Source organism: Tachyglossus aculeatus, chromosome 6 (genome assembly GCF_015852505.1).
Source record: "Tachyglossus aculeatus isolate mTacAcu1 chromosome 6, mTacAcu1.pri, whole genome shotgun sequence".
NCBI lineage: Eukaryota > Metazoa > Chordata > Mammalia > Monotremata > Tachyglossidae > Tachyglossus > Tachyglossus aculeatus.
In genome coordinates this window covers 36,702,371-36,723,524 of record NC_052071.1, presented here as the reverse complement: position 1 = coordinate 36,723,524, position 21,154 = coordinate 36,702,371, and the positions used below count along the sequence as shown (strand labels likewise).

Genomic DNA, 21,154 nt, shown 5'->3' with positions numbered 1-21,154 from the left:
GCTCACTGTGTGCATTCATTCATTCATTCAGTCGTATTTATTGAGCGCTTACTGTGTGCAGAGCACTGGCCTGAGCAGTTGGGAAGGACAAGTTGGCAACATCTAGAGACGGGCCCTACCCAACAGTGGGCTCACTGTGTGCATTCATTCATTCAGTCGTATTCAGCGCCTACTGTGTGCGGAGCACTGGACTGAGCACTTGGGAAGGACAAGTTGGCAACCTGTAGAAACGGTCCCTACCCAACAGTGGGCTCACTGTGTATTCATTCATTCAATCGTATTTATTGAGCGCTTACTGTGTGCGGAGCACTGTATTAAGCGCTTGGGAAGTCCAAGTTGGCAACATCTAGAGAGACGGTCCCTACCCAACAGCGGGCTCACAGTCCAGAGGGGAGAGACATTCATTCATTCAGTCGTATTTATTGAGTGCTGACTGTGTGCAGAGCACTGTACCAAGCGCTTGGGAAGGACAAGTTGGCACCATCTAGAGACGGTCCCTACCCACCAGTGGGCTCACTGTGGGCATTCATTCAATCGTATTTATTGAGCGCTTACCGTGTGCGGAGCACTGCACTAAGCGCTTGGGAAGGACATGTCGGCCACAGAGAGAGACGGGCCCTACCGTGGAGCAGCAGCGTGGCTCGGTGGAAAGAGCCCGGGCTTTGGAGTCAGAGGTCTTGGGTTCCCCAGTTGTCAGCTGTGTGACTTTGGGCAAGTCGCCTCACTTCTAATAATAATAATAATTTTGGTATTTGTTAAGCGCTTACTATGTGCAGAGCACTGTTCTAAGCGCTGGAGAGGCTACAAGGTGATCAGGTTGTCCCATGTGGGGCTCATAATCTTCACCCCCATTTTGCAGATGAGGTAACCGAGGCCCAGAGAAGTGAAGTGACTTATCCCAAGTCACACAGCTGACAATTGGCGGAGCCGGGGTTTGAACCCGTGACCTCCGACTCCAAAGCCCGGGCTCTTTCCACTGAGCCACGCTGCTTCTCTAGGCCTTAGTGACCTCCTCTGGAAAATGGGGATTTAATGATGGCATTTGTTCATTCATTCATTCAGTCGTATTTATTGAGCGCTTACTGTGTGCAGAGCACTGTACCAAGCGCTTGGGAAGTACAAGTTGGCAACATCTAGAGATGGTCCCTACCCAACAGTGGGCGCACAGTCTAGAAGGGGAAGACAGACAACAAAACAAAACATATTAACAAAATAAAATAAAACATTTATTAAGCCCTTACTATGTGCAGAGCACTGTTCTAAGCGCTGGGGAGGTTACAAGGTCATTCATTCATTCATTCAGTCGTGTTTATTGAGTGCTTACTGTGTGCAGAGCACTGTACCAAGCGCTTGGGAAGTACAGGTTGGGAACATTTAGAGACGGTCCCTACCCAACAGCAGGCTTGCAGTCTAGGAGGGGGAGACAGGCAACAAAACATATTAACAAAATAAAATAAAACATATTTATTAAGCCCTCACTATGTGCAGAGCACTGTTCTAAGCGCTGGGGAGGTTACAAGGTAATCAGGTGGCCCCACGGTGGGGGGGCTCACAGTCTTCATCCCCATTTTACAGAGGAGGGAACTGAGGCCCAGGGAAGTGAAGTGACTTGCCCAAAGTCACACAGCTGACAGTTGGCGGGGCCAGGATTTGAACCCAGGACCTCAGACTCCCAAGCCTGGGCTCTTTCCACTGAGACTGTGAGCCCCCCGTGGGACAACCTGATCACCTTGTAACCTCCCCAGCGCTTAGAACAGTGCTTTGCACATAGTAAGCGCTTAATAAATGCCATTATTATTATTATTATTATTATTGCCCACCAATGGGCTTCCAGTCCCCCTGTCCCGACCCTCCACCGCCCTGCCAAGGAAATGACACTGCCGGAACCCTGCAGGGGCCCCTGGCCGCCTCCCTCCATCTTCCAGGGGTCGATACCAGTCGCCTTTCCCACCTCGATTCCCGCTTCCCTGGCACACACCCCGGAACTCATCATCATCATCATCATCATCATTTTGGTGTTTGTTAAGCGCTTACTACACGCGAAGCACTTTTCTAAGCCCTGGGGGAGATACAAGGTGATCAGGTTGTCCCACGTGGGGCTCACAGTCTTAATCCCCATTTTACAAATGAGGTAACGGAGGCACAGAGAAGTTAAGTGCCTTGCCCAAATTCACCCAGCTGACAAGCGGCGAGTCGTCTGGATTAGAACCCATGACCTCTGACTCCCAAGCCTGGGCTCTTCATCATCAATTGTATTTATTGAGCGCTTACTGTGTGCAGAGCACTGTACTAAGCGCTTGGGAAGTACAAATTGGCAACATATAGAGACAGTCATCATCATCAATCGTATTTATTGAGCGCTTACTATGTGCAGAGCACTGTACTAAGCGCTTGGGAAGTACAAATTGGCAACGTATAGAGACAGTCCCTACCCAACAGTGGGCTCACAGTCTCTTTAGTGGCTCTTGCCACTAAACCACGCTGCTTCTCACCACCATAATAATGATGGTATTTGTTAAGCGCTTACTCTATGCCAAACATCGTTCTAAGCGTTGGGGTAGATACCAGGCCATCAGGTTGTCCCATGTGGGGCTCACAGTCTTAACCCCCATTTTACAGATGAGCTAACTGATCTGATCTCTAACTGACCTCTCCCCCTTCTAGACTGTGAGCCCGCTGTTGGGTAGGGGACCGTCTCTCTATGTTGCCAACTTGGACTTCCCAAGCACTTAGTACTTACTGCACACAGTAAGCGCTCAATAAATATGATTGATTGATTGATTGATTGAACTGGGGCTCAGAGAAGGTAAGCGGCCAGCCCCCGGTCACACAGCTGACCAGCGGAGGAGCTGGGATTAAAACCCACGACCTCTGACCCCCAAACCCGTGCTCTTTCCACTGAGCCACGCTGCTTCTCTCCTGAGGCTTTGATCCCGGAGGCTGGTCGGTTAGAAACTCCCCCCGCGTCCCTCCCCGCTCATCTTCTTGCCCCACCATCGGTAACCCTGCCGAGATGGCCAACAAAATACCTAATCGGTCAGTGGTATCTACTGAGCGCTTACTGTGTGCAGAGCATTGTACCATGGGCTTGGGAAAGGCCGCTAAGAGTAAGGAGACACGGCCCGGCCCCCACGGAGTTTGCCATCCAGCAGGATGAAAGAGCCATTGTCAGAAGAGTTTGGGCAGGCATTAAGCGCTTAGTACAGTGCTCTGCACATTGTAAGTGCTCAATAAATACGATTGATGATGTAGGTAGCGTTTTCAGTGTGATGCTGGTTTCTAGAGACAGGTTTCCTTCTCTCCAAGGAAGGGTTTTGCCGTGGGCTGGCGGGAAACCGAACCAACAAGAGCCTGAACTCAGTGATCAGGAGTCTGTTATTAGTAATGATAATAATAATTATGATATTCGTTAAGTGCTTACGATGTGCCAAGCACCGTTCTAAGCACTGGGGTAGATACAGGGTAATCAGGTTGTCCCACGTGGGGCACACAGTCTTAATCCCCGTTTTACAGCTGAGGGACTGAGGCTCAGAGAAGTTAAGTGGCTTGCCCGGGGTCACACAGCAGACAGGTGGCTGAGCCAGGATTAGAACTCACATCTTCTGACTCTTTCCACCAAGCCACGCTGCTTCTTCCCGCCTTGTTGCTCCAGGGAAAAGCATCATCCAAATTCTGTACTAGTTCAGCCCTCCTCAGAATCTCCTCCACAAAGCCTCCTAAGCCCTCATTTTATCTACCCTTTTAGACTGTGAGCCCACTGTTGGGTAGGGGCCGTCTCTATATGTTGCCAACTTGTACTTCCCAAGCGCTTAGTACAGTGCTCTGCACACAGTAAGCGCTCAATAAATACGATTGATTGATCTACTTATTTTAATGATAATTTTAATTATTTTAACATTTTATTTATTTTATTTAATATTTTAATATTTTAATAAATGATCTGTTTATTTTATTTTGTTAGTATGTTTGGTTTTGTTCTCTGTCTCGCCCTTTTAGACTGTGAGCCCACTGTTGGGTAGGGACTGTCTCTATACGTTGCCAATTTGTACTTCCCAAGCGCTTAGTATAGTGCTCTGCACACAGTAAGCGCTCAATAAATACGATTGATTGATCTACTTATTTTAATGATAATTTTAATTATTTTAACATTTTATTTATTTTATTATTAAATATTTTAATATTTTAATAAATGATCTATTTATTTTATTTTGTTAGTATGTTTGGTTTTGTTCTCTGTCTCGCCCTTTTAGACTGTGAGCCCACTGTTGGGTAGGGACTGTCTCTATATGTTGCCAACTTGGACTTCCCAAGCGCTTAGTCCAGTGCTCTGCACAGAGTAAGCGCTCAATAAATACGATTGATTGATCTACTTATTTTAATGATAATTTTAATTATTTTAACATTTTATTTATTTTATTATTAAACATTTTAATATTTTAATAAATGATCTGTTTATTTTATTTTGTTAGTATGTTTGGTTTTGTTCTCTGTCTCCCCCTTTTAGACTGTGAGCCCACTGTTGGGTAGGGACTGTCTCTATATGTTGCCAACTTGGACTTCCCAAGCGCTTAGTCCAGTGCTCTGCACAGAGTAAGCGCTCAATAAATATGATTGATTGATCTACTTATTTTAATGATAATTTTAATTATTTTAACATTTTATTTATTTTATTATTGAATATTTTAATATTTTAATAAATGATCTATTTATTTTATTTTGTTAGTATGTTTGGTTTTGTTCTCTGTCTCCCCCTTTTAGACTGTGAGCCCACTGTTGGGTAGGGACTGTCTCTGTATGTTGCCAATTTGTACTTCCCAAGCGCTTAGTACAGTCCTCTGCATACAGTAAGCGCTCAATAAATACGATTGATGATGATGATGATCTACCCTCTCCACCGTCGGCATCACCTAAGCATTTGGATCTATAACTTTTAAGCACTTGATGTTTACCTCACCCCCCCCAGCACTTATGGGCATATTCATAATTTGTTTTAATGGCTGACTCCCTTTGGGCTGTGGGAAAGAGTGTGTAAGTGTCTACACACTCTGTTGTACTTTCACAAGCACTTAGTACAGTGCACTGCACACAGTAAGCTGTCAATCAACACCACTGATTAACTGATTGTGCACCCAGGCTTAAGTGTAGTAAGTTCCCTGTGGGCTGAGATTCGGTCTACTTACTGTATTGTATTCCCCCAAGGCTCTACACACAGTGAGCCTTCTCTGCATGCAGAGAAGCAGCGTGGCTCAGTGGAAAGAGCACGGGCTTTGGAGTCAGAGGTCATGGGTTCGAATTCCGGCTCCACCAACTAGCTGTGTGACTTGGTGCAAGTCACTTCACTTCTCTATGCCTCCGTTCCCCCATCTGTAAAATGGGGATGAAGACTGTGAGCCCCACGTGGGACAACCTGATCACCTTGTATCCCCCCCCCGGCGCTTAGAACAGTGCTTTGCACATAGTAAGCGCTTAACAAATGCCATCATTATAGCTCTCTTCCTCCCTTCAAGGCCCTGCTGAGAGCTCACCTCCTCCAGGAGGCCTTCCCAGACTGAGCCCCTTCCTTCCTCTCCCCCTCGACCCCTCTCCATCCCCCCCATCTTACCTCCTTCCCTTCCCCACAACACCTGTATATATGTATAAATGTTTGTACATATTTATTACTCTATTTTACTTGTACATATCTATTCTATTTATTTTATTTTGTTAGTATGTTTGGTTTTGTTCTCTGTCTCCCCCTTTTAGACCGTGAGCCCACCGTTGGGTAGGGACTGTCTCTATATGTTGCCAATTTGTACTTCCCAAGCGCTTAGTACAGTGCTCTGCACATAGTAAGTGCTCAATAAATACGATTAATGATGATGATGATGATGATTATTATTAATAAATACCGCTGCTTGATTGGGAGGTGTCCCTGAGGTGATCAGGTCTATTAGGCGGACTGTTGAGTGGATGGTGAAGTTAGCGAGGGACTTGTTCTCAGTCCTACGTCTGCCTCCGTTTGCCCATTTTTAAAGTATGGATGATTCTGCTTGTCACCAAGGGATTCCCCTGGGAACAACATTACAGAAGTCCTGCCCTAGCCTCCAAACAAATAAAAAAAAAGGTGTGAAAACTGATCTAAAGTACCCATTTTAACTGCCTTCTGACTGACTTCTCTCAGGATCCGTCTGAACAATTGAGAAGCAGCTTGTTTGGTCTCGGCTCAGTGTCAAACACGTTGCCAATTCTTGGGCCCCGACCTGGGGCCAATTTCTCTTTCTAAGTGGTATTTTCTGTGGCTCACTCATCATCGTCATCAATCGTATTTATTGAGCGCTTACTGTGTGCACTGTACTAAGCACTTGGGAAGTACAAATTGGCAACATATAGAGACAGTCCCTACCCAACAGTGGGCTCACAGTCTAAAAGGGGGAGACAAAACCAAACATACTAACAAAATAAAAGAAATAGAATAGATATGTACAAGTAAAATAAATAGAGTAATAAATCTGTACAAACATATATGCAGGTGCTGTGGGGAAGGGAAGGAGGTAAGATGGGGGGGATGGAGAGGGGGACGAGGGGGAGAGGAAGGAAGGGTCTCAGTCTGGGAAGGCTTCCTGGAGGAGCTGCAGGGCTCATGGAGTAGAAGAGATTAAGGATGCTTTCGGAGGACTCAGGAAGGGATTTTGGAAGGGAGAAAAGGGAAAGAAGGTGTATACCAAATGATCTTTTATCCAACTCCCCCGTACAGTGGTCCATTTTTTTTTTAACTATTTTTATTCAGCATGCCGTAATGAACTGTAGCTGATGGTGCCATTTCAGGATGTGTGGTATATGTGATGCTGGGAAGCATCCCGTGATTATTAGAAATTAGGGTTGTTGCCAGCAACAAAGCCACGAGGTGTTAAATAAGTCATTTCTCCGCACCAGAACCCATTTAAACGTAGTTCTCTAGACTCCTCAGATTTTCATAGAAATGGATAGTGTTTGATTCCAATCACTTGGGATGAATGAGTTTATATTGTATTTTAGTGGAGGAAAGAGAAGGGGGATTGAGTGTGTGGTGAGGGCAAAGCAACGTGGCTGGGGAACCGGAAAGCAGGAAAACCAAGCTCATTGTGGGCAGGGAATGCATCTTCTAACTCTTTTGTACTGTACTGTCCCAAGCGCTTAGTACAGTGCACGTAGCAAGTGCTCAATAAACACCGCTGATTAATTGAAACTGCAGTGTAATGAGAAAGACCTGGGCAGAAAATGGGTTCCAGTGTGCCAAGCTATGTGGCTCTGCTAGCACTCCAGGCAGATGGAGGCTTTAGACTTGTTGGGAACTGGGGTCTTCGTTTCTTTCTAGACCTTTAGTCTAGTGGAAAGGATTGAGAGAATCTGCCTTGCTGCCTTTAATCAGTCAGTGGTATTTATTGAGCTCTTACGTGGGAGAGGACAATACAGTAGAGTTGGCAGACACATTCCCCGCTCACAAGGAGGTCACGGTCTGCCTTCTGTGTGAACGCCATCTCTCTCTTGCTCTCTGTAGGCACTGTGGGAACAAGCAGCCTCTCCCCAGGTCGCTTTGTGGTCCACGCTTCTCCTTTTTTTTTTCTTTCCCCTTCTTCAGTTGCTTTTAGCCCAATCCAGACAGTTGAAACTAATCTCTCTGCGCTCTGTTTCCTTCCTCTCTCTCATTCCCAAGGCAAATCAAACCTTATGGACGCCATCAGCTTTGTGCTGGGCGAGAAAACAAGCAACCTGCGGGTGAAAACTCTGCGGGACCTGATCCACGGTGCCCCGGTGGGCAAACCGGCTGCCAACCGGGCCTTTGTCAGCATGGTGTACTCAGAGGACAATGGCGAAGACCGCACCTTCGCCCGCCTCATCGTGGGTGAGGTCCGCGGTGGGGTGGGCCCATCCAGAAGTGGCCTTCTTGGGTAGGAAAGAGGTGGCTTGCCGCAAGATTTGGTAAAGGACTTTGAGGAAATCCACAGGAATAGGGGGTGGTTTGGGTGAGGGATTGTTGGGTATCCATCGTGACCCACTCCAGGAACCATCTATCGTATTTATCGAGCCCTTCCGGAATGCCTAGCACTGTGCTGTGCCTTGGGAGAGTCCAGTCCTAGCCCTGAAAAACCTTTAGTTGTAATGGGGGATACAGGCTGGAGAAAGAGCTGCTGATAGTGAACATCATCATCAATCGTATTTATTGAGCGCTTACTATGTGCAGAGCACTGTACTAAGCGCTTGGGAAGTACAAATTGGCAACACATAGAGACAGTCCCTACCCAACAGTGGGAACAGCATGTGGAACACGGACTAGACTGATAATTAAGTTCTGATTGTGGATCAGACTGCATAAATGCTAAGGAAGGCCGTATATACATAGGTGTGAACGGTGGTTACGACTTGGGGTGGTGGCGAGTAATCGGGGAAGCCTTCCTGGAGGAAGAGTGGGTTTGAGGAGGGTATTGAAGATTGAAAGAGTTTATGTCTGGTGGGTTTGAAACCGGAGGTCGATTCTAGACTGTGACCCCACTGTTGGGTAGGGACTGTCTCTATATGTTGCCAGCTTGGACTTCCCAAGCGCTTAATACAGTGCTCTGCACACAGTAAGCGCTCAATAAATACGATTGATGATTGATTGATTCAGGCAAAGGTGACATCAAGAGGTTGGATGCAGGAGAGTCGAGAGCAAGGCCCAGAAAGAAGGTCAACTTGGGAGGAGCAAAGAGTGGGAGCTGGGGTGTAGCGGATGAAGAGAGCAGGTGGCTAGGAAGTAGGGAGCTTGGAGCGGCCATATTTCAGGTAGGAGAGAAGAGCGGGGCGGTTTGTGGGGTTTGGGAGAGGAAGCCACGCCCGGAGCAGTTTAGGGAGACGATGTGGCTTTAGCATTCCCAGAGAGACCAGCGGCAACAGGCGCTGAGCTTGCTGTGGCTTTGCAGGGGGTTCATCCGAATACAAGATCAACAACAAGGTGGTGCAGTTGCATGAATACAGCGAGGAGCTGGAGAAGCTGGGCATCCTCATCAAAGCACGCAATTTCCTGGTGTTCCAGGTAAAGGGATGGCAACTCTAAATACGGTTGATTGAATGAATGAATGAGCAGGGGGAAGGCGTCACGGGGCCCCTGCAGGGGTAGCTGCCACTTCAGGGACCAACCCGCCTCTAAATTTGCACCTTGAGGTGGTCCTCGAGCCTAGTGCAAGCACTCGATCTCTTGCACGCTAGGCGAGAAGGAAAGGTAGACCGAGTGGCCCTTGGAAATGGGGAAGTGGGAGAGCGGTGCGCTCCGATGTTAGGTGACACCGGTCCTGGGGTTATGGAACCGGGTTTGGTGTGTCCTCGGAGCTGGATTCAGCCCAGTGGCTCCCTCCCTGGGACCCGAATGAGCCATTTCTTTGGTTGCCCCTCAGGGTGCCGTGGAGTCGATCGCCATGAAGAACCCCAAGGAGCGGACAGCCCTTTTCGAGGAGATCAGCCGCTCAGGGGAGCTGGCCCAGGAGTACGACAAGCGGAAGAAGGAGATGGTGAAGGCTGAGGAGGACACGCAGTTTAATTACCATCGTAAGAAGAATATTGCCGCGGAGCGCAAAGAGGCCAAGCAGGAGAAGGAGGAGGTAGGAGCAAGGGGCCCTCCTTGTGGCTGGGAGAGAGTGGGTTGAGTGTTAGGGTGGGGGAATGGAGTCCTGGGTCCCCCGGTGACACACTCCGGGGCTGTGACGAGGCTCCTTTCCGCCTCTGAAATGAATGTGGTGACTGACTGAGACGGGAGAGACTCTGAGGTTTGGGTCGGGGTAGAGCACAAAAGTTAGGAAACCTTACTGGGGAGATCCTAGAGACCAACGTCTCTGAAGGAGGGCTCCGTCCTTGGGGTTTTTTTTTCTTACCTTGGGACTGGAGGGGTCCCTTTGGGTGCAGTTATCTGCCCGACTCTAAACCGGGTAGTCCTAGTGCCTCTCTGGGTTTTTGGAAAGTCCTAATGTTGATGGGGGGGATCGTGCTGACAGACTTTGACTTGGGGTAGAATCGAGTGATGGTGGCGGGCTACATCCCATCACCACCACTCCTTTGCTCTAGTCATTCATTCATTCAGTTGTATTTATTGAGCGCTTACTGTGTGCAGAGCACTGGACTAAGCGCTTGGGAAGTCCCAGTGGCCCAGCTGGCAGGGGACCTTCTTGACCCGTTTAGGGTCTGCAAAGCCTCTGATGTCTCTGAGACACCCCCAACCTCCACCCCCACAGTCCCTAGGTATATCTTCCCTTGTCCTTGCTGTCACCCAAGTCAAGGAGGATGAGTTTAGTGGGATCTGACAACCGCTGGGTTGCCTCCTGTCAGCTGCGGTCCCTTCGTGGGGGCAGGGCCAGAGCAGGACTCCTCGCCACCTGTCCCCTCATCTCTGTTTCCCTGGGGCAGGCGGACCGATACCAGCGGCTGAAGGACGAGGTGGTGCGGGCCCAGGTGCAGCTGCAGCTCTTCAAGCTGTACCACAACGAGACGGAGATCGAGAAGCTCAACAAGGAACTGGGCTCCAAGAACAAGGAGATCGACAAGGATAAGAAGCGCATGGACAGGGTGGAGGACGAGCTGAAGGACAAGAAGAAGGAACTGGGCAAGATGATGCGGGAGCAACAGCAGATCGAGAAGGAGATCAAGTGAGGGGGCTGGCCAGGGCAGCCAGGCTTCTCCCCTGCTTCTCAGAGCTGGAGGGGAATAGCCGGGGGTGGAGGCTGGGGCTGGCGACGTCCAGCCTGATGAGAAGACATATGTGGCCAACTTGTACTTCCCAAGCACTTAGTACAGCGCTCCGCACACAGTAAGCGCTCAATAAATACGATTGAATGAAAAGACATCATTTTAGATCAATCAGTCAATCAAGCGTATTTATTGAGCGCTGCAGGAAGATTGAAGGGTGTGTGGCGAAGGAGGGGGTGTCTTTCTCCAACGAGCTGTTTTGTAAAAGGGTTAATCAATCAATCAATTGTATTTATTGAGCGCTTACTGTGTGCAGAGCACTGTACTGAGCGCTTGGGAAGGACAAGTTGGCAACATATAGAGACAGTCCCTACCCAACAGTGGGCTCACAGTCTAGAAGGGGGAGACGGAGAACAAACATATTAACAAAATAAAATAAATACAATAGAGAAGTACAAGTAAAATAAATAAACAGTAGTAAATATGTACAAACATATATACATATATACAGGTGCTGTGGGGAAGGGAAGGAGGTAAGACGGGGGGGGATGGAGAGGGGGACGAGGGGGAGAGGAAGGAGGTTAAGCAGCATGGCCTAGTGGATCGAGCACAGGCCTGGGAGTAAGAAGGACCTGGGTTCTAATCCCCACTCCGCCACTTGTCTGCTGTGTGACCTTGGGCAAGTAACTTCACTTCTGTGCCTCAGTTCCCTTATCTGTAAGATGGGGATGAAAACTGAGCCCCATGTGGGGCTGGGACTGTGTCCAGCCCGATTTGCTTATATTTAGGACAGTGCTTGGCACAAAGTAAGCATTTAACAAATGCTATTATTATTATTATTAAACTGGGCCCAGTTCCTGTGAGAAAATGATGACAGTTTCCTGAGGGACACTTAGGTAATGCTTTTCCCCCCTGCTAGATGCCCACTGCCTCCCTGTCTCCTCCACACAGCGCCGATCCTGGATGAAGCCTCCAGGGTACCTCTTTGAAGCCCATCTTTGGGCAATGCTCTGCTCTGAGGGCTGAGGGAAGTAGAAAGCAAAATTTTAAACAAGTTCTGTACCCTTGCGAGCTTTGTCTAATGTGGGGGACTACAGATTTGCAGCTTGAAATCTTTATACTGATGGAGAGCGATGTGGCCGAGGGCTGGGAGAGTTGTGATGGGTGGGGTGAGCAGAGCAACAGGGATGAAGTCAGGAAAACCTTCCTAAAGGAGAAGGGGAGGGACGTGGCTTGGCAAAGCATAAGCGGGAGAGCAATTCTGGTATTGGTGCTTGAGCCACAGCTTAAAGAAGTCCAGTGTGCGGAGGGGATGAAGGGATGACTTTAGGGAGAGTGAAGAGTTCAAGTTGGGGTTCGCTGAAGTTTTCAGCTGAGGGGGAACCCAGGCGCAAGAGTTTAAGCTGATGGGGGAAGAGGAGAAAAGAGGCTGTAGGATCCTGCAGAATCAATCAATCAATCATATTTATTGAGCGCTTACTGTGTGCAGAGCACTGTACTAAGCGCTTGAGAAGTACAAGTTGGCAACATATAGAGACAGTCCCTATCCAACAGTGGGCTCACAGTCTAAAAGGGGGAGACAGAGAACAAAACCAAACATACTAACAAAATAAAATAAATAGACTAGATATGTACAAGTAGAATAAATAAATAGAGTAATAAATATGTACAAACATATATACAGGTGCTGTATATGTACAGGAAAGGTCATAGAGTCAGGCTGGAGGCAGGCCCTTCTGAACCCCAACAGCGTGGTAACTTGGTGCCCTCACTCTTCTCTCACCCTCTCCTCTAGCCAAGGTCATTTCTGACCCTCATTTGTCCGCAGCAGGTGGTTTGCCTTGCCCTCTTCATCCTTTTGGGGACCAGTGTTAAAGGCCTCTGAGGAGACTAGGCTCCTGTAAGGTATTCAGGCAGTTGGGCGGCAGAGAAGGCCTTTTCTTTTTTCAGTATCATCACCACCATATATATTATAAATTGTTTATATTAATATCGATCTCACCCTGTAGACTGTAAGCTCGTTATGGTCAGGGAACGGTTTTACCAACTCTGCTCTCCTAACCGCTTAGTGCAGTGCTTTCCATCCTGCAAACTGTCGTATTAAGTACCACTCATGATGATGATAATGCTCAAAAGTGTTTGAGTGGCTGTGTGCCGACTGTAGGAAATTTTCAGAAGCCGTAGAATACCCAGTCCCTGCTGCCAGAAGCTTACAGGTTAATGGGGGAAGCCGAGCAGCAATGAGGTGACAGATATCCAATAGTTAAAAGTGAATCAAATAACAACAGATCAGCCCGTGAGCTGGTTCATGAGCGTTGAAGTGGTTGAGGGCATGGCAGAGCGGAGAAATTAATGAGGGAACGATTTACGGTTTGGGGAGGGGAAAGTGATTCGGGAAAGTTGAGAAGGCAGGGCAGTGCTGCTAAGGAGAACAACGTGAGGGGTCAGAAACGGAAGGATTGAGAGTGAGGGATGGTTAGGACATTTGCCTGGAAGGCATGGAGAGCCCGTGCGGAAGAGGAAGAGGGCAGCTTGCCGATGGAGAGACTAGAGGCCAATGGTCAGAAGTCTTAGTATTTACCATTATTATTATTATTGTGTTTTTAAGAGCTCAGTATGAATCACGGACTGTTCTGAGTCCTAGGGTAGAAACAAGGTAATCAAATCGGACGTAGTCCTAATCATCATCATCAATCGTATTTATTGAGCGCTTACTATGTGCAGAGCACTGTACTAAGCGCTTGGGAAGTACAAATTGGCAACATATAGAGACAGTCCCTACCCAACAGTGGGCTCACAGTCTAAAAGAGTGGGCTCACAGTCTAAAAGTCCTAATCCCACATGGGGCTCGCAGTAGTTTTACAGCTTGAGGCAATGGGGAGCCATCGGAGTCTTCTGAAGAGGGAAGAGAAACGACTTGGGCTGCTGTAAGTGAGAAGCCGAGGGGGCGAGGCAGGAAGATTAGGGTACAGTTACGACAGTCCAGCTGGGAAATGTCGAGGACTTGTGCGAGGCTAGTGGACTTAAGGTGGCAAAACAAAGGAGTGGCTCTGTGATGTATTACTGGAAAAAGTGGTACCTCTAAAAGACAGATTAAGGAGGCCCAGATGACCCCAAGGTTGCAAGCGTGTGGAAGAGGAAGGACGGGGAGGGGTTGTTTGGCCAACAGGGATAGGAAAGGGTTTAGGAAGGGAGATGAGACCCATTTCTAGAAAGGGCTTTTTATCCCTAGAGCTGAGGGCCACTTTCTTCCTCATTTCCCCTCACAAAGATCTGAATAAGCCTCTCCCCTCTTGGCCGTTGGAGGGGTGAGGAGGGGGCAAGCCCCTTCAAGCACTTCCCATAACCGGATTTCCTCTCTCTCCCCTAAAGGGAGAAAGACTCCGAGCTGAACCAGAAGCGACCGCAATACATCAAGGCGAAGGAGAACACCTCGCACAAAATCAAGAAGCTGGAGGCAGCCAAGAAGTCGCTGCAGAACGCCCAAAAGCAGTACAAAAAGCGCAAGGGAGACATGGACGAGCTAGAAAAGGAAATGCTGTCAGTAGAGAAGGCCCGCCAAGAGTTTGAAGAGCGGATGGAAGAGGAGAGCCAGAGTCAGGGGCGGGACCTGACGCTAGAAGAAAATCAGGTTATTGACGGGATCTGTCACGTGCCAAGCCGCCGAGGCCAAAATTGATTTCTAGCTTCCTGGAAAACGGGGTGGGGGGACCTGGGGAAGATAATGTGGGGGCCTCTCCTCACTCGGGTGTAGTGGGACTGGTGGTGTTGCTGGTCACAAGGCGGGAGTCGGGTGGGCATCACCATCTCCGGCCCGCTGCCCGGACCGTGAGGAGGGTTCCGAGCTGACGAGCTGGCTATGTGCTTTCCCTCACCAGGTGAAGAAATACCACCGACTGAAAGAAGAGGCCAGCAAGAGGGCAGCCACTCTTGCCCAGGAACTGGAGAAGTTCAACCGGGATCAAAAGGCTGACCAAGACCGCTTAGATCTGGAAGAGAGGAAGAAAGTGGAGACGGAGGTGAGCGGGGCCCTGGGCCGGGATTACTCTGGGCCGGCTCTACCTGTTCACAGCCGGTGGCGGCCAGGAAGTTCTATATGTTGCCAGCTTGTACTTCCCAAGCGCTTAGTACAGGGCTCTGCAAGCAGTAAGCGCTCAATAAATACGATTGAATGAATGAATGAAGTTGGCAAAAGAGCTAGGACTCTGGCTGGCTGTGGTGGAAGGAGGGACCTCTGGCCTTGGATGGCTTTAGGACGGTGCAGGAAAGAGCCTTCCTGGGGGCAAGGGGCGAGAGGACAGAACTGTGTTTTAGTAAAATTCAGGGACTGAATGGGGTAAAGGGGAAATAGCCCAGTTTCCCCAGGAGGGTTTAGCGATTTCAGATCCTTAGCCGCCGCCGCCACCCCCCATTCTTCCCCCAGGGCACCAGCCCAGACTAGCTCTGTTAGGGAGGGGGTAATGGGCTGGGGCAGAAGGAGCTCTCTTGGCTTCTAGTCTTGGTTGCCAGAAACTTCCTGGCTGCTCCCCACAACCTACAAGTTTCCATTTCAGTCAATCAATCGTATTTATTGAGCGCTTACCGTGTGCAGAGCACACTTGGGAAGTACAAGTTGGCAACATATAGAGGCAGTCCCTACCCGGCAGTGGGCTCACAGTCTGCCCATTTGCGTCCCAAAGGCCAAGATCAAACAGAAACTGCGGGAGATCGAGGAGAACCAGAAGAGAATTGAGAAGTTGGAGGAATACATCGCTACCAGCAAGTACGCGAGGCCCACTCCTTGGTCATCCTCTGCAGCCGATTTGAGGATCTTTGCCCCGCTCCCACTCTCCCCCCCCTCCCCATCCTGAGTGTAGACTAGACAGTGCCCCGACCAAGGACTTGTTGTCTCCGACCTGTCTTCTGCCCCACCATCACCCCCACGCCTTGTCAGTCGTATTTATCGATCACTTCCTGTGTGCAGAGCACTGTCCGAAATGCTTGGGAAAGAGAGTACGATACAACAGTGAACACACGCATTCCCTGCCCACGACGTGCTTATAGCCTGGACCCCCTGGGAGCATTATGTGACTGGCTGCATGTGTGCTCGCGCTCCCTTCCCTTCCCTTCTCCATCTCTCTCTCTCCAGGCAGTCCCTGGAGGAACAGAAGAAGCTGGAGGGGGAACTGACCGAAGAGGTGGAGCTGGCCAAGCGGCGCATCGATGAGATCAACAAGGAGCTGAACCAGGTGATGGAGCAGCTGGGGGATGCCCGCATCGACCGGCAGGAAAGCAGCCGGCAGCAGCGCAAAGCCGAGATCATGGAGAGCATCAAGCGCCTCTACCCTGGCTCCGTGGTACGTGATGGTCGGGTGGTGGCCGCTGGCTCGGCCGCAGGGCCGGGCCTCTGAGGGCCCACCCTTGCCAGAATAGATGGTGACGTGGCATTGTCTCTTAAGAGGCCTCTGCCTTTGGGGGGCCAGTAACGTTTTTCATTGGCCACCATAGGTCACGTCTGCATAACTCATCTCGCTACGGCTGGCTGGGTTGTTGGTCGTCACGGGGAGCCAGGAACGGCGAACCCAACTGCTGGCCGCTCATCTTTCGGCCCACTGCTGCCTAGAGTCTATCCTACGCTCATGAGAGCAGGTCAAGACTCATCCGGACTGTCCCCAGCGGGACTCCAACCCCGGGAATTAGTCCCGTTGGCTTCTCCCAACCAAACAGCTTGGCTCAGGACCCCGGAACCAGCCCCCCAAGGGGAGGCTCCGAACCTACCCCAGTGCCAGCTCCGCCACTTCTCTGCTTTCTGACTGTGAGCAAGTCACTTACCTTCACTGTGCCTCAGTTACCTCATCTGGGGATTAAGACTGGGAGCCCCAAGTAGGACTCTAGTCTAGTCTTCTAGACTGTGAGCCCACTGTTGGGTAGGGACCGTCTCTATATGTTGCCAACTTGTACTTCCTTAGCGCTTAGTACAGTGCTCTGCATACAGTAAGCGCTCAATAAATACGATTGAATGAATGACAGGGACTGTGTCCCACCTGATATAATAATAATAATAATAATGGCATTTATTAAGCGCTTACTATGTGCAAAGCACTGTTCTAAGCGCTGGGGGAGGTTACAGGGTAATCAGGTTGTCCCACAGGGGGTTCACAGTCTTAATCCCCATTTTACAGATGAGGTAACTGAGGCACAGAGAAGTTAAATGACCTGCCCAGTCACACAGCTGACAGTTGGCAGAGCTGGGATTTGAACTCATGACCCCTGACTCCAAAGCCCGGCTCTTTCCACTGAGCCACGCTGCTTCTCGAGATATGTTGCCAACTTGTACTTCCCAAGTGCTTAGTACAGTGCTCTGCACACAGTAAGCAATCAATAAATACAAGTAATGATGATATCTATCTTGTGGATATCTACCTAGAGTTTAGTACAGGGCCTGGCATGTAGTAAGCACTTAACAAACACCGTGAAAAAATGAAAATCTCCCTAGAGTCTTAACAGCTGGAGTCACTCCGGGATTAGCCTAGCCCTCCCCTATCTCTACATTTGCATGGGCCAGTGTCAGTAGTTTCCAAAGCCCCCTAGAAAATCCCGGGAAGCCTGATTCCAACGCAGACCAAATGGGTCCAGGCGGATCCATACCAGACTCAAATAACAGCCAGACAACACTCTTCAGGTAGTGTCTCTTGTTTAGCTGTAGGGATTATGTTTTCAGTCAGTCAGTAGTGCTTATCTTCTTGCTGCCCCTATTTGTAATTTATTTTATTGTCTGTGTCTCCCAGTAGATTGTAAGCTCCTTGTGGTGAGGGACTGTGCTTACCAACCCTGTGGCTCTCTCCCAAGCGTTTAGTAAAGCCTCAAACTCCGTCTTCTTCCCACCCCTCCGACAGTACGGGCGCCTCATCGATCTGTGCCAGCCTACCCAGAAGAAGTACCAGATTGCCGTGACCAAAGTGCTGGGCAAGAACATGGATGCCATCATTGTGGACTCGGAGAAGACAGGCCGGGACTGCATTCAGTATATCAAGGAACAGCGCGGGGAGCCCGAAACCTTCCTGCCCCTCGACTACCTGGAGGTGAGGCGACCCTGCGGGGCCATTCGGGCTGAAGGGGGGGAAGCTTGTGCTGCGGGGTCACTCGGAACACAGGTTGGTGGCATCGGATAAGTTTATCAGTGCCCCCAGGGAGGGCCTCTGCCAACAGACGTCCTCTCTCTTGACCTCCAGGTGAAGCCCACCGATGAAAAGCTACGGGAGCTGAAGGGTGCCAAGCTGGTGATCGATGTGATTCGTTACGAGCCGCCCCACATCAAGAAGGCCCTGCAGTATGCCTGTGGCAACGCCTTGGTCTGCGACAACGTGGAGGATGCCCGCCGCATCGCCTTTGGGGGCCATCAGCGACACAAGGCCAGTGTCACTGACACTGCGGGTGACCCCGGTGGGGGGGTGGGCCGGGCGGCAGGGGTCGGCCCAGTTCCTCAGGCCGTCTGGTCTCACGTGCGTTTTTTTCCTCCCTGTCTGGGTGTAGACAGTGGCCCTAGATGGGACCCTGTTCCAGAAGTCAGGGGTGATCTCAGGCGGGGCCAGTGACCTGAAAGCCAAGGCACGGCGGTGGGATGAGAAGGCGGTGGACAAGCTGAAGGAGAAGAAGGAGCGGCTGACAGAGGAGCTGAAGGTCAGTCCTAGGGGAGAGCGCAGCGCAGTGGGAGATGGTTGGGAAGCCGGGGTCTCTGGCGCTCCCCACCCTACCCTACCCACAGATCTGGGCCTCTTCCATCTCAGGAGCAAATGAAGGCGAAGCGGAAGGAAGCCGAGCTGCGGCAAGTCCAGTCCCAAGCCCACGGGCTGCAGATGCGACTCAAGTACTCACAGAGCGACCTGGAGCAGACCAAGACTCGGCACCTTGCTCTCAACCTTCAGGTGGAGTGAGGATTTACCCGGAAGCTAGGATGTCCCCTTTTCTCCCCCCTTCCCTTCGCCCGAAACATGACGGCAGCCTTCCCCTCCACCTCTGAGCAAGCCTGCCCTAGGGATAATGAGTCGTCACCTGTTCCCTCCCCTCGGTTGCCCGTTGCTATGTGTGCACATCCTATATGGGGCCTCCTTTAGATGGTCACAGGCAGAGATGCCCTGAGCAGGATATTGGGCCCCATTCCCAAGAGTGGACAGCGGCATAGAATCCCCCACTGCCACACCTGCCTTTGTCAACCCTCTAGGCTGGGCCTTGCTCTCTGGCCCAAATACACCCCTGCCCACCCGGGTGGCATCCCAGGCACAAGGCCGGACCCCTCCCCTACTTTCCCTCACCCTCCTCCTGCCTCCCCACAGGAGAAGTCCAAGTTGGAAAGCGAGCTCGCCAACTTCGGGCCCCGCATCAATGACATCAAGAGGATCATTCAGAGCCGGGAGCGGGAGATGAAGGACCTGAAAGAGAAGATGAACCAGGTACGGGATGGAAGGCCTGGCACCGTGAGGTGGGAGGCCGCTGTGGGGGACTGGGTCCCGGGCAGAGCTCTGACAGGAGTGGGCCTCCTTCCAGGTGGAGGATGAAGTGTTCGAAGAGTTCTGCCGGGAGATCGGTGTCCGCAACATCCGGGAATTCGAAGAGGAGAAGGTGAAGCGGCAGAATGAGATCGCCAAGAAGCGGTAGGTGATGGACGGCTCCAGAGAATCTCCTCCCGTTGTCCGGAAACTTGCCCTGCACCTAGATTGGCTGTTGTGCAGGGCCAAGTCTAGGATGGGGGTCCTCTTTTGGGGGTGTCCAGGATATTCACAGGGTTCTGTTCTTGCCCAGACAAATGCCAGCTTTGCTCACGTTTGCAAGAGGAAGGGAGAATGGTAGATGGCTGGGGAATTGTGGGGCCAGCTAAGCTACCCTATATCACTGGTAGGGAGTGGGTTGAGTTGCTGAGAGCTCCGGGCTGCGGGCAGAGGAGGGCAGTTTCGTAGTCACAAACTGTGCATTAACTCAAACTTGGCTCATAGAATTGCCGAAGAGTACATCTCAGAAATCAGTTTTCGGAGCTGGGAATGAGTAGGGCCAGGTCTGAGACAGGAATAACTGCTCACAGCTCACCAGACTTCGAAACAGATCCCCCTTACACGTCCACGCCCGCCCCCCACCCCACTCCTGGGACTGTTTGGGGAACCTTGAAGACTGGCACGTGGGCAGGGCCTGGTCTCAGCCCACAACTTGGCCCCCTTTCAATAGCTTGGAATTTGAGAACCAGAAGACCCGACTAGGGATCCAGCTAGACTTTGAGAAGAACCAGCTGAAGGAGGATCAGGAGAAGGTTCACATGTGGGAACAGACAGTGAAGAAGGATGAAAATGAAATTGAGAAGCTCAAGAAGGTACAGTCGGGGCAGGGTCTGGGAGAAGGAGAGGAATGAGGAGGATGCTGGTTGCAGAGTGCCTCGTTCAGGGCAGGCGTTTAGAGGTCCTCAGATACTGAGGGGATAGAGCTGGGGGGCGGTGGGGGAGTGCCAAAAGTTCCAGGAGAGGGACCTGAATACGGAGGAGTAAGACTGTGAGGCAGGGGAGAGGGACTGCAAGTGGATGGGATTTTCTGGGTGGAAGAGGATGCTAGCCCAGGTCGAAGAAAAGAGTGGATGTGAGCATTGACCATATTGGGGGGGTGGGGAGAGGGTAGATGGCACTCACTATCCCCCGCTCCCTTCTGGATCCAGGAGGAGCAGCGACACATGAAGATCATCGACGAGACGATGGCGCAGCTTCAGGATCTCAAGAACCAGCACCTGGCCAAGAAGTCCGAGGTGAACGACAAGAACCATGAGATGGAAGAGATCCGTAAGAAGCTGGGAGGGGCCAACAAGTGAGTGAGGGCCTGTTAGCTCGTCAGGAACCGGCCTGGATTTGATTTCTGCCCCTGGGGCCAGATCACGCCTCCCGTTCCTCCCTGCGGAACTGGGGAGGATTCCAGTTCTAGTCCCCATCTCCCCCCCGCCCCTCGAAAAATAAACCTGCCCCTGTGCTTCCAGGGAAATGACCCACCTGCAGAAGGAGGTGACGGCCATCGAGACGAAGCTGGAGCAGAAGCGCAGTGACCGGCACAACCTCCTGCAGGCCTGCAAGATGCAGGACATCAAACTGCCCTTGTCCAAGGGCACCATGGATGACATTAGCCAGGAAGAGGTGAGCCTGGGCTGCCTCGCTGGTTGTCGGGCAAGCGATGAAGCGGCTTGGCTGAGTGGAAAGAGCACAGGCCTGTCAGAGGACCTGGGTTCTAATCCTGCCTCCACCACTTGTCTGCTGTGTGACCTTGGGCATGGCATTTAACTTCTCTGTGCTTCAGTTGTCTCATCTGTAAAGTGGGAATTAAGACTGTGCACCCCATGTGGGGCAGGGATTGTGTCCAATGCAATTATCTTGTATCTACCCCAGGGCTTAAAGCACTTAAATATCACTGTTATTATTGAGTCTTGGAGTTCTTTTTCTCTGCCATGGGCTGTTCTTTTCAGGTCCTGGCCTTGCACTCTTCT

At 50.7% G+C, this 21,154-nt stretch overlaps 1 protein-coding gene across 1 annotated transcript in view; it reads left to right on the top strand.

Annotated features, from left to right (window-relative positions):
* SMC1A (structural maintenance of chromosomes 1A) overlaps positions 1-21,154 on the top strand; it is a 30,435-nt gene that overhangs the window by 2,825 nt on the left and 6,456 nt on the right. Inside the window, exons 2-18 of the mRNA XM_038747835.1 lie at positions 7,673-7,861; positions 8,916-9,028; positions 9,387-9,590; positions 10,390-10,628; positions 14,041-14,299; positions 14,547-14,687; positions 15,348-15,430; positions 15,797-16,004; positions 17,544-17,729; positions 17,880-18,059; positions 18,181-18,327; positions 18,435-18,572; positions 18,981-19,097; positions 19,192-19,298; positions 19,864-20,005; positions 20,342-20,487; positions 20,654-20,807. Coding sequence (XP_038603763.1) covers positions 7,673-7,861; positions 8,916-9,028; positions 9,387-9,590; positions 10,390-10,628; positions 14,041-14,299; positions 14,547-14,687; positions 15,348-15,430; positions 15,797-16,004; positions 17,544-17,729; positions 17,880-18,059; positions 18,181-18,327; positions 18,435-18,572; positions 18,981-19,097; positions 19,192-19,298; positions 19,864-20,005; positions 20,342-20,487; positions 20,654-20,807 — 2,753 coding nt within the window. The remainder of the gene's footprint in view (positions 1-7,672; positions 7,862-8,915; positions 9,029-9,386; positions 9,591-10,389; positions 10,629-14,040; positions 14,300-14,546; positions 14,688-15,347; positions 15,431-15,796; positions 16,005-17,543; positions 17,730-17,879; positions 18,060-18,180; positions 18,328-18,434; positions 18,573-18,980; positions 19,098-19,191; positions 19,299-19,863; positions 20,006-20,341; positions 20,488-20,653; positions 20,808-21,154) is intronic.